Source organism: Anomaloglossus baeobatrachus, chromosome 6 (genome assembly GCF_048569485.1).
Source record: "Anomaloglossus baeobatrachus isolate aAnoBae1 chromosome 6, aAnoBae1.hap1, whole genome shotgun sequence".
Classification (NCBI taxonomy): Eukaryota; Metazoa; Chordata; class Amphibia; order Anura; family Aromobatidae; genus Anomaloglossus; species Anomaloglossus baeobatrachus.
Genome location: NC_134358.1, coordinates 579,587,941 through 579,601,153, shown reverse-complemented (window position 1 = coordinate 579,601,153; position 13,213 = coordinate 579,587,941). Strand labels below are relative to the sequence as shown.

General features: G+C 46.1%; 1 protein-coding gene across 2 annotated transcripts in view; it reads right to left on the bottom strand.

Annotated features, from left to right (window-relative positions):
* LOC142244658 (uncharacterized) overlaps positions 1 to 13,213 on the bottom strand; it is a 155,376-nt gene that overhangs the window by 20,213 nt on the left and 121,950 nt on the right. For both annotated transcript variants that reach the window (XM_075316931.1, XM_075316932.1), the window contains exons 10-11: positions 12,159 to 12,312; positions 11,804 to 11,915 (exon numbers count right to left, since the gene is read on the bottom strand). In XM_075316931.1, the coding sequence (XP_075173046.1) occupies positions 11,804 to 11,915; positions 12,159 to 12,312 (266 nt within the window). The remainder of the gene's footprint in view (positions 1 to 11,803; positions 11,916 to 12,158; positions 12,313 to 13,213) is intronic.

The window sequence follows — 13,213 nt, the reverse complement described above, 5'->3', positions numbered from 1 at the left end:
CGGCCAATCACTGTCTACTGTAAATGATGGCGGCCAATCACTGTCTACTGTAAATGATGGCGGCCAATCACTGTCTACTGTAAATGATGGCGGCCAATCACTGTCTACTGTAAATGATGGCGGCCAATCACTGTGTACTGTAAATGATGGCGGCCAATCACTGTCTACTGTAAATGATGGCGGACAATCACTGTCTACTGTAAATGATGGCGGACAATCACTGTGTACTGTAAATGATGGCGGACAATCACTGTCTACTGTAAATGATGGCGGCCAATCACTGTCTACTGTAAATGATGGCGGACAATCACTGTGTACTGTAAATGATGGCGGACAATCACTGTGTACTGTAAATGATGGCGGCCAATCACTGTGTACTGTAAATGATGGCGGACAATCACTGTGTACTGTAAATGATGGCGGACAATCACTGTCTACTGTAAATGATGGCGGACAATCACTGTCTACTGTAAATGATGGCGGACAATCACTGTCTACTGTAAATGATGGCGGACAATCACTGTCTACTGTAAATGATGGCGGACAATCACTGTGTACTGTAAATGATGGCGGACAATCACTGTCTACTGTAAATGATGGCGGCCAATCACTGTCTACTGTAAATGATGGCGGACAATCACTGTCTACTGTAAATGATGGCGGCCAATCACTGTCTACTGTAAATGATGGCGGACAATCACTGTCTACTGTAAATGATGGCGGACAATCACTGTGTACTGTAAATGATGGCGGACAATCACTGTGTACTGTAAATGATGGCGGACAATCACTGTGTACTGTAAATAATGGCGGACAATCACTGTGTACTGTAAATAATGGCGGACAATCACTGTGTACTGTAAATGATGGCGGACAATCACTGTGTACTGTAAATGATGGCGGACAATCACTGTGTACTGTAAATGATGGCGGACAATCACTGTGTACTGTAAATGATGGCGGACAATCACTGTGTACTGTAAATGATGGCGGACAATCACTGTGTACTGTAAATGATGGCGGACAATCACTGTGTACTGTAAATGATGGCGGACAATCACTGTCTACTGTAAATGATGGCGGACAATCACTGTCTACTGTAAATGATGGCGGCCAATCACTGTCTACTGTAAATGATGGCGGCCAATCACTGTCTACTGTAAATGATGGCGGACAATCACTGTCTACTGTAAATGATGGCGGACAATCACTGTCTACTGTAAATGATGGCGGACAATCACTGTGTACTGTAAATGATGGCGGCCAATCACTGTCTACTGTAAATGATGGCGGCCAATCACTGTCTACTGTAAATGATGGCGGACAATCACTGTCTACTGTAAATGATGGCGGACAATCACTGTCTACTGTAAATGATGGCGGACAATCACTGTGTACTGTAAATGATGGCGGACAATCACTGTGTACTGTAAATGATGGCGGCCAATCACTGTCTACTGTAAATGATGGCGGACAATCACTGTCTACTGTAAATGATGGCGGCCAATCACTGTCTACTGTAAATGATGGCGGCCAATCACTGTCTACTGTAAATGATGGCGGCCAATCACTGTCTACTGTAAATGTTGGCGGACAATCACTGTCTACTGTAAATGATGGCGGACAATCACTGTCTACTGTAAATGATGGCGGACAATCACTGTCTACTGTAAATGATGGCGGCCAATCACTGTCTACTGTAAATGATGGCGGACAATCACTGTCTACTGTAAATGATGGCGGACAATCACTGTCTACTGTAAATGATGGCGGCCAATCACTGTCTACTGTAAATGATGGCGGACAATCACTGTGTACTGTAAATGATGGCGGCCAATCACTGTCTACTGTAAATGATGGCGGACAATCACTGTCTACTGTAAATGATGGCGGACAATCACTGTGTACTATAAATGATGGCGGCCAATCACTGTCTACTGTAAATGATGGCAGACAATCACTGTCTACTGTAAATGATGGCGGCCAATCACTGTCTACTGTAAATGATGGCGGACAATCACTGTGTACTGTAAATGATGGCGGCCAATCACTGTGTATTGTAAATGATGGCGGACAATCACTGTCTACTGTAAATGATGGCGGCCAATCACTGTGTACTGTAAATGATGGCGGCCAATCACTGTCTACTGTAAATGATGGCGGCCAATCACTGTGTACTGTAAATGATGGCGGCCAATCACTGTCTACTGTAAATGATGGCGGCCAATCACTGTCTACTGTAAATGATGGCGGACAATCACTGTCTACTGTAAATGATGGCGGACAATCACTGTCTACTGTAAATGATGGCGGACAATCACTGTGTACTGTAAATGATGGGTGCCAATCACTGTCTACTGTAAATGATGGCGGACAATCACTGTGTACTGTAAATGATGGCGGCCAATCACTGTCTACTGTAAATGATGGCGGCCAATCACTGTCTACTGTAAATGATGGCGGCCAATCACTGTCTACTGTAAATGATGGCGGCCAATCACTGTGTACTGTAAATGATGGCGGCCAATCACTGTCTACTGTAAATGATGGCGGCCAATCACTGTCTACTGTAAATGATGGCGGCCAATCACTGTCTACTGTAAATGATGGCGGCCAATCACTGTCTACTGTAAATGATGGCGGCCAATCACTGTCTACTGTAAATGATGGCGGCCAATCACTGTGTACTGTAAATGATGGCGGCCAATCACTGTCTACTGTAAATGATGGCGGACAATCACTGTCTACTGTAAATGATGGCGGACAATCACTGTGTACTGTAAATGATGGCGGACAATCACTGTCTACTGTAAATGATGGCGGACAATCACTGTCTACTGTAAATGATGGCGGACAATCACTGTCTACTGTAAATGATGGCGGACAATCACTGTCTACTGTAAATGATGGCGGACAATCACTGTGTACTGTAAATGATGGCGGACAATCACTGTCTACTGTAAATGATGGCGGCCAATCACTGTCTACTGTAAATGATGGCGGCCAATCACTGTCTACTGTAAATGATGGCGGCCAATCACTGTCTACTGTAAATGATGGCGGCCAATCACTGTCTACTGTAAATGATGGCGGCCAATCACTGTCTACTGTAAATGATGGCGGCCAATCACTGTGTACTGTAAATGATGGCGGACAATCACTGTGTACTGTAAATGATGGCGGACAATCACTGTCTACTGTAAATGATGGCGGACAATCACTGTCTACTGTAAATGATGGCGGACAATCACTGTCTACTGTAAATGATGGCGGACAATCACTGTCTACTGTAAATGATGGCGGACAATCACTGTCTACTGTAAATGATGGCGGCCAATCACTGTCTACTGTAAATGATGGCGGACAATCACTGTCTACTGTAAATGATGGCGGCCAATCACTGTCTACTGTAAATGATGGCGGACAATCACTGTCTACTGTAAATGATGGCGGCCAATCACTGTCTACTGTAAATGATGGCGGCCAATCACTGTGTACTGTAAATGATGGCGGCCAATCACTGTCTACTGTAAATGATGGCGGCCAATCACTGTGTACTGTAAATGATGGCGGCCAATCACTGTCTACTGTAAATGATGGCGGCCAATCACTGTCTACTGTAAATGATGGCGGCCAATCACTGTCTACTGTAAATGATGGCGGACAATCACTGTCTACTGTAAATGATGGGTGCCAATCACTGTGTACTGTAAATGATGGCGGCCAATCACTGTCTACTGTAAATGATGGCGGCCAATCACTGTCTACTGTAAATGATGGCGGACAATCACTGTGTACTGTAAATGATGGCGGCCAATCACTGTGTACTGTAAATGATGGCGGCCAATCACTGTCTACTGTAAATGATGGCGGCCAATCACTGTCTACTGTAAATGATGGCGGACAATCACTGTCTACTGTAAATGATGGCGGCCAATCACTGTCTACTGTAAATGATGGCGGACAATCACTGTCTACTGTAAATGATGGCGGACAATCACTGTGTACTGTAAATGATGGCGGACAATCACTGTCTACTGTAAATGATGGCGGACAATCACTGTCTACTGTAAATGATGGCGGCCAATCACTGTCTACTGTAAATGATGGCGGACAATCACTGTGTACTGTAAATGATGGCGGCCAATCACTGTCTACTGTAAATGATGGCGGCCAATCACTGTGTACTGTAAATGATGGCGGCCAATCACTGTCTACTGTAAATGATGGCGGACAATCACTGTCTACTGTAAATGATGGCGGCCAATCACTGTCTACTGTAAATGATGGCGGCCAATCACTGTCTACTGTAAATGATGGCGGCCAATCACTGTCTACTGTAAATGATGGCAGACAATCACTGTCTACTGTAAATGATGGCGGACAATCACTGTCTACTGTAAATGATGGCGGACAATCACTGTGTACTGTAAATGATGGCGGCCAATCACTGTGTACTGTAAATGATGGCGGACAATCACTGTCTACTGTAAATGATGGCGGCCAATCACTGTGTACTGTAAATGATGGCGGCCAATCACTGTCTACTGTAAATGATGGCGGACAATCACTGTCTACTGTAAATGATGGCGGCCAATCACTGTCTACTGTAAATGATGGCGGACAATCACTGTCTACTGTAAATGATGGAGGACAATCACTGTCTACTGTAAATGATGGCGGACAATCACTGTCTACTGTAAATGATGGCGGACAATCACTGTCTACTGTAAATGATGGCGGCCAATCACTGTCTACTGTAAATGATGGCGGACAATCACTGTCTACTGTAAATGATGGCGGCCAATCACTGTCTACTGTAAATGATGGCGGCCAATCACTGTCTACTGTAAATGATGGCGGCCAATCACTGTCTACTGTAAATGATGGCGGCCAATCACTGTGTACTGTAAATGATGGCGGCCAATCACTGTCTACTGTAAATGATGGCGGACAATCACTGTCTACTGTAAATGATGGCGGACAATCACTGTGTACTGTAAATGATGGCGGACAATCACTGTCTACTGTAAATGATGGCGGACAATCACTGTCTACTGTAAATGATGGCGGACAATCACTGTCTACTGTAAATGATGGCGGCCAATCACTGTCTACTGTAAATGATGGCGGACAATCACTGTGTACTGTAAATGATGGCGGACAATCACTGTGTACTGTAAATGATGGCGGACAATCACTGTCTACTGTAAATGATGGCGGACAATCACTGTCTACTGTAAATGATGGCGGCCAATCACTGTCTACTGTAAATGATGGCGGACAATCACTGTGTACTGTAAATGATGGCGGCCAATCACTGTCTACTGTAAATGATGGCGGACAATCACTGTCTACTGTAAATGATGGCGGCCAATCACTGTCTACTGTAAATGATGGAGGCCAATCACTGTCTACTGTAAATGATGGCGGACAATCACTGTGTACTGTAAATGATGGCGGACAATCACTGTGTACTGTAAATGATGGCGGCCAATCACTGTCTACTGTAAATGATGGCGGCCAATCACTGTCTACTGTAAATGATGGCGGCCAATCACTGTCTACTGTAAATGATGGCGGACAATCACTGTCTACTGTAAATGATGGCGGACAATCACTGTCTACTGTAAATGATGGCGGACAATCACTGTGTACTGTAAATGATGGCGGCCAATCACTGTGTACTGTAAATGATGGCGGACAATCACTGTCTACTGTAAATGATGGCGGCCAATCACTGTGTACTGTAAATGATGGCGGCCAATCACTGTCTACTGTAAATGATGGCGGACAATCACTGTCTACTGTAAATGATGGCGGCCAATCACTGTCTACTGTAAATGATGGCGGACAATCACTGTCTACTGTAAATGATGGCGGACAATCACTGTGTACTGTAAATGATGGGTGCCAATCACTGTCTACTGTAAATGATGGCGGCCAATCACTGTCTACTGTAAATGATGGCGGACAATCACTGTGTACTGTAAATGATGGCGGACAATCACTGTCTACTGTAAATGATGGCGGCCAATCACTGTCTACTGTAAATGATGGCGGCCAATCACTGTCTACTGTAAATGATGGCGGACAATCACTGTCTACTGTAAATGATGGCGGCCAATCACTGTCTACTGTAAATGATGGCGGCCAATCACTGTCTACTGTAAATGATGGCGGCCAATCACTGTCTACTGTAAATGATGGCGGACAATCACTGTGTACTGTAAATGATGGCGGCCAATCACTGTTTACTGTAAATGATGGCGGCCAATCACTGTCTACTGTAAATGATGGCGGACAATCACTGTCTACTGTAAATGATGGCGGCCAATCACTGTCTACTGTAAATGATGGCGGCCAATCACTGTGTACTGTAAATGATGGCGGCCAATCACTGTCTACTGTAAATGATGGCGGACAATCACTGTCTACTGTAAATGATGGCGGACAATCACTGTGTACTGTAAATGATGGCGGACAATCACTGTCTACTGTAAATGATGGCGGCCAATCACTGTGTACTGTAAATGATGGCGGACAATCACTGTCTACTGTAAATGATGGCGGCCAATCACTGTCTACTGTAAATGATGGCGGCCAATCACTGTGTACTGTAAATGATGGCGGCCAATCACTGTCTACTGTAAATGATGGCGGCCAATCACTGTCTACTGTAAATGATGGCGGCCAATCACTGTGTACTGTAAATGATGGCGGACAATCACTGTCTACTGTAAATGATGGCGGACAATCACTGTCTACTGTAAATGATGGCGGACAATCACTGTCTACTGTAAATGATGGCGGCCAATCACTGTCTACTGTAAATGATGGCGGACAATCACTGTCTACTGTAAATGATGGCGGACAATCACTGTGTACTGTAAATGATGGCGGCCAATCACTGTCTACTGTAAATGATGGCGGACAATCACTGTCTACTGTAAATGATGGCGGCCAATCACTGTCTACTGTAAATGATGGCGGCCAATCACTGTCTACTGTAAATGATGGCGGACAATCACTGTCTACTGTAAATGATGGCGGACAATCACTGTGTACTGTAAATGATGGCGGCCAATCACTGTCTACTGTAAATGATGGCGGCCAATCACTGTCTACTGTAAATGATGGCGGACAATCACTGTCTACTGTAAATGATGGTGGCCAATCACTGTCTACTGTAAATGATGGCGGACAATCACTGTCTACTGTAAATGATGGCGGACAATCACTGTGTACTGTAAATGATGGCGGACAATCACTGTCTACTGTAAATGATGGCGGACAATCACTGTGTACTGTAAATGATGGCGGACAATCACTGTCTACTGTAAATGATGGCGGACAATCACTGTCTACTGTAAATGATGGCGGACAATCACTGTCTACTGTAAATGATGGCGGCCAATCACTGTCTACTGTAAATGATGGCGGACAATCACTGTGTACTGTAAATGATGGCGGACAATCACTGTGTACTGTAAATGATGGCGGACAATCACTGTGTACTGTAAATGATGGCGGACAATCACTGTCTACTGTAAATGATGGCGGCCAATCACTGTCTACTGTAAATGATGGCGGACAATCACTGTCTACTGTAAATGATGGCGGCCAATCACTGTCTACTGTAAATGATGGCGGACAATCACTGTCTACTGTAAATGATGGCGGCCAATCACTGTCTACTGTAAATGATGGAGGCCAATCACTGTCTACTGTAAATGATGGCGGACAATCACTGTGTACTGTAAATGATGGCGGACAATCACTGTGTACTGTAAATGATGGCGGCCAATCACTGTCTACTGTAAATGATGGCGGCCAATCACTGTCTACTGTAAATGATGGCGGCCAATCACTGTCTACTGTAAATGATGGCGGACAATCACTGTCTACTGTAAATGATGGCGGACAATCACTGTCTACTGTAAATGATGGCGGCCAATCACTGTGTACTGTAAATGATGGCGGACAATCACTGTCTACTGTAAATGATGGCGGCCAATCACTGTGTACTGTAAATGATGGCGGCCAATCACTGTCTACTGTAAATGATGGCGGACAATCACTGTCTACTGTAAATGATGGCGGCCAATCACTGTCTACTGTAAATGATGGCGGACAATCACTGTCTACTGTAAATGATGGCGGACAATCACTGTGTACTGTAAATGATGGGTGCCAATCACTGTCTACTGTAAATGATGGCGGCCAATCACTGTCTACTGTAAATGATGGCGGACAATCACTGTGTACTGTAAATGATGGCGGACAATCACTGTCTACTGTAAATGATGGCGGCCAATCACTGTCTACTGTAAATGATGGCGGCCAATCACTGTCTACTGTAAATGATGGCGGACAATCACTGTCTACTGTAAATGATGGCGGCCAATCACTGTCTACTGTAAATGATGGCGGCCAATCACTGTCTACTGTAAATGATGGCGGCCAATCACTGTCTACTGTAAATGATGGCGGACAATCACTGTGTACTGTAAATGATGGCGGCCAATCACTGTTTACTGTAAATGATGGCGGCCAATCACTGTCTACTGTAAATGATGGCGGACAATCACTGTCTACTGTAAATGATGGCGGCCAATCACTGTCTACTGTAAATGATGGCGGCCAATCACTGTGTACTGTAAATGATGGCGGCCAATCACTGTCTACTGTAAATGATGGCGGACAATCACTGTCTACTGTAAATGATGGCGGACAATCACTGTGTACTGTAAATGATGGCGGACAATCACTGTCTACTGTAAATGATGGCGGCCAATCACTGTGTACTGTAAATGATGGCGGACAATCACTGTCTACTGTAAATGATGGCGGCCAATCACTGTCTACTGTAAATGATGGCGGCCAATCACTGTGTACTGTAAATGATGGCGGCCAATCACTGTCTACTGTAAATGATGGCGGCCAATCACTGTCTACTGTAAATGATGGCGGCCAATCACTGTGTACTGTAAATGATGGCGGACAATCACTGTCTACTGTAAATGATGGCGGACAATCACTGTCTACTGTAAATGATGGCGGACAATCACTGTCTACTGTAAATGATGGCGGCCAATCACTGTCTACTGTAAATGATGGCGGACAATCACTGTCTACTGTAAATGATGGCGGACAATCACTGTGTACTGTAAATGATGGCGGCCAATCACTGTCTACTGTAAATGATGGCGGACAATCACTGTCTACTGTAAATGATGGCGGACAATCACTGTGTACTGTAAATGATGGCGGCCAATCACTGTCTACTGTAAATGATGGCGGACAATCACTGTCTACTGTAAATGATGGCGGCCAATCACTGTCTACTGTAAATGATGGCGGCCAATCACTGTCTACTGTAAATGATGGCGGACAATCACTGTCTACTGTAAATGATGGCGGACAATCACTGTGTACTGTAAATGATGGCGGCCAATCACTGTCTACTGTAAATGATGGCGGCCAATCACTGTCTACTGTAAATGATGGCGGACAATCACTGTCTACTGTAAATGATGGTGGCCAATCACTGTCTACTGTAAATGATGGCGGACAATCACTGTCTACTGTAAATGATGGCGGACAATCACTGTGTACTGTAAATGATGGCGGACAATCACTGTCTACTGTAAATGATGGCGGCCAATCACTGTCTACTGTAAATGATGGCGGACAATCACTGTCTACTGTAAATGATGGCGGACAATCACTGTGTACTGTAAATGATGGCGGACAATCACTGTCTACTGTAAATGATGGCGGCCAATCACTGTCTACTGTAAATGATGGCGGACAATCACTGTCTACTGTAAATGATGGTGGCCAATCACTGTGTACTGTAAATGATGGTGGCCAATCACTGTGTACTGTAAATGATGGCGGACAATCACTGTCTACTGTAAATGATGGCGGCCAATCACTGTCTACTGTAAATGATGGCGGACAATCACTGTCTACTGTAAATGATGGTGGCCAATCACTGTGTACTGTAAATGATGGTGGCCAATCACTGTGTACTGTAAATGATGGCGGACAATCACTGTCTACTGTAAATGATGGCGGACAATCACTGTCTACTGTAAATGATGGCGGCCAATCACTGTCTACTGTAAATGATGGCGGACAATCACTGTCTACTGTAAATGATGGCGGCCAATCACTGTCTACTGTAAATGATGGCGGACAATCACTGTCTACTGTAAATGATGGCGGACAATCACTGTGTACTGTAAATGATGGCGGCCAATCACTGTCTACTGTAAATGATGGCGGCCAATCACTGTCTACTGTAAATGATGGCGGACAATCACTGTCTACTGTAAATGATGGTGGCCAATCACTGTCTACTGTAAATGATGGCGGACAATCACTGTCTACTGTAAATGATGGCGGACAATCACTGTCTACTGTAAATGATGGCGGACAATCACTGTCTACTGTAAATGATGGCGGACAATCACTGTGTACTGTAAATGATGGCGGACAATCACTGTGTACTGTAAATGATGGCGGACAATCACTGTCTACTGTAAATGATGGCGGACAATCACTGTCTACTGTAAATGATGGCGGACAATCACTGTCTACTGTAAATGATGGCGGACAATCACTGTGTACTGTAAATGATGGCGGACAATCACTGTCTACTGTAAATGATGGCGGCCAATCACTGTCTACTGTAAATGATGGCGGACAATCACTGTCTACTGTAAATGATGGCGGACAATCACTGTGTACTGTAAATGATGGCGGCCAATCACTGTCTACTGTAAATGATGGCGGCCAATCACTGTCTACTGTAAATGATGGCGGCCAATCACTGTCTACTGTAAATGATGGCGGACAATCACTGTGTACTGTAAATGATGGCGGACAATCACTGTCTACTGTAAATGATGGTGGCCAATCACTGTCTACTGTAAATGATGGTGGCCAATCACTGTCTACTGTAAATGATGGCGGCCAATCACTGTGTACTGAGTACCATGGGGGGAAATGTGATCGGCTGAGTCTCAGCACAACCACAGAACTGATTATAAGAGGGTGTGAATACTTATGTAACCTCATTATTGTAGTTTTGTTCTTTTTCCTCAGAATAACTTCAGTTTGTTCCTCTTTGGATTTGGACTGATTATGGGCGAAACTAAAAGGTGTAAAAAGTTCTCATATCATTCTTCTAGGTACATTTTTTACATGTCAAAAACTTGGCGTTTTACCAGGGGTGTGTAGACTTTTTATATCCACTGTATACCCACCACACAAAGCAGACGTGGCCCTTTTTTTGCAGATGCTGATACCTGAAGAGCGGATACCAGACATAAAGCTGAAACTCCGTATACGCCCGGGAGCTCACGACTAGTGCAGGGCCCCTGCCCGACAGATCCCCCTCCTCAGGGGCCTGACAGATCCCCCTCCTCAGGGCCCTGACAGATCCCCCTCCTCCGGGGCCCGACAGATCACCCTCCTCAGGGGCCTGACAGATCCCCCTCCTCTGGGGCCCGACAGATTCCCCTCCTCCGGGGCCCGACAGATTCCCCTCCTCCGGGCCCCGACAGATCCCCCTCCTCAGGGGCCCCGACAGATTCCCCTCCTCCGGGCCCCGACAGATCCCCCTCCTCAGGGGCCCCGACAGATCCCCCTCCTCAGGGGCCCCGACAGTTCCCCCTCCTCAGGGGCCCCGACAGATCCCCCTCCTCAGGGGCCCCGACAGATCCCCCTCCTCAGGGGCCCGACAGATCCCCCTCCTCAGGGGCCCGACAGATCCCCCTCCTCTCACACTCACCCTTGTTGGTGACTCGAGTGCGGCTCAGATTCACTTTCAGGAGGTTTTTGCACTTCTGGACTCCAAACTTCAAGACATTGTCACCGACCGGCGTCTCCGACAATCCAAGGACCTGTGTGGGAGAACTCCGCCGATCAGTGAGGAAACACACACGTTAACAGGGGGACATGTGAACCCCGATATAAACCTTGGCTCTCATCACAGTTACCCCTCCCCTTACCCCTTTAGTCTACAACCCCCATCGAGCGTCATATCAGAACCAGCGTATTCTCTGCTGTATGATGGAAGAGTCCGTATCATGGAGTCCACAACTGACAGATGACAACTCATGAAGGAAAGATGGGGAACAATGAACCTGGAGGTGCAGGAGGTGGGGGATGCAATTAGACACCCCTCTGCTGGTCACTTTAGTTCGGTCCAGACTCAGCTGTTCCAAAAGCTTCAGCCCCCGCAGGTGAAGAAGTCCGGAGTCTGACACAGACGTGTTACACAGGGAAAGGACGCGTAACCTGGGAAAGCAACACACATGTACATGAGAGGGTCCGTCATCACTAACCTCACCCATCACTGCTAACACACGTGTACATGAGAGAGTCCGTCATCACTAACCTCACCCATCACTGCTAACACACATGTACATGAGAGAGTCCGTCATCACTAACCTCACCCATCACTGCTAACACACGTGTACATGAGAGAGTCCGTCATCACTAACCTCACCCATCACTGCTAACACACATGTACATGAGAGAGTCCGTCATCACTAACCTCACCCATCACTGCTAACACACGTGTACATGAGAGAGTCCGTCATCACAAACCTCACCCATCACTGCTAACACACCTGTCCATGAGAGGGTCCGTCATCACTAACCTCACCCATCACTGCTAACACACCTGTCCATGAGAGGGTCCGTCATCACTAACCTCACCCATCACTGCTAACACACCTGTCCATGAGAGGGTCCGTCATCACTAACCTCACCCATCACAGATAACACACATGTACATGAGAGGGTCCGTCATCACTAACTGCCCCATCACTGCTAACACACCTGTCCATGAGAGGGTCCGTCATCACTAACCTCACCCATCACTGCTAACACACCTGTCCATGAGAGGGTGTCCGTCATCACTAACCTCACCCATCACTGATAACACACATGTGCATGAGAGAGTCCGTCATCACTAACCTCACCCATCACTGCTAACACACCTGTCCATGAGAGGGTCCGTCATCACTAACCTCACCCATCACTGATAACACACATGTACATGAGAGGGTCCGTCATCACTAACTGCCCCATCACTGCTAACACACCTGTCCATGAGAGGGTCCGTCATCACTAACCTCACCCATCTCTGCTAACACACGTGTACATGAGAGAGTCCATCATCACTAGCCTCACC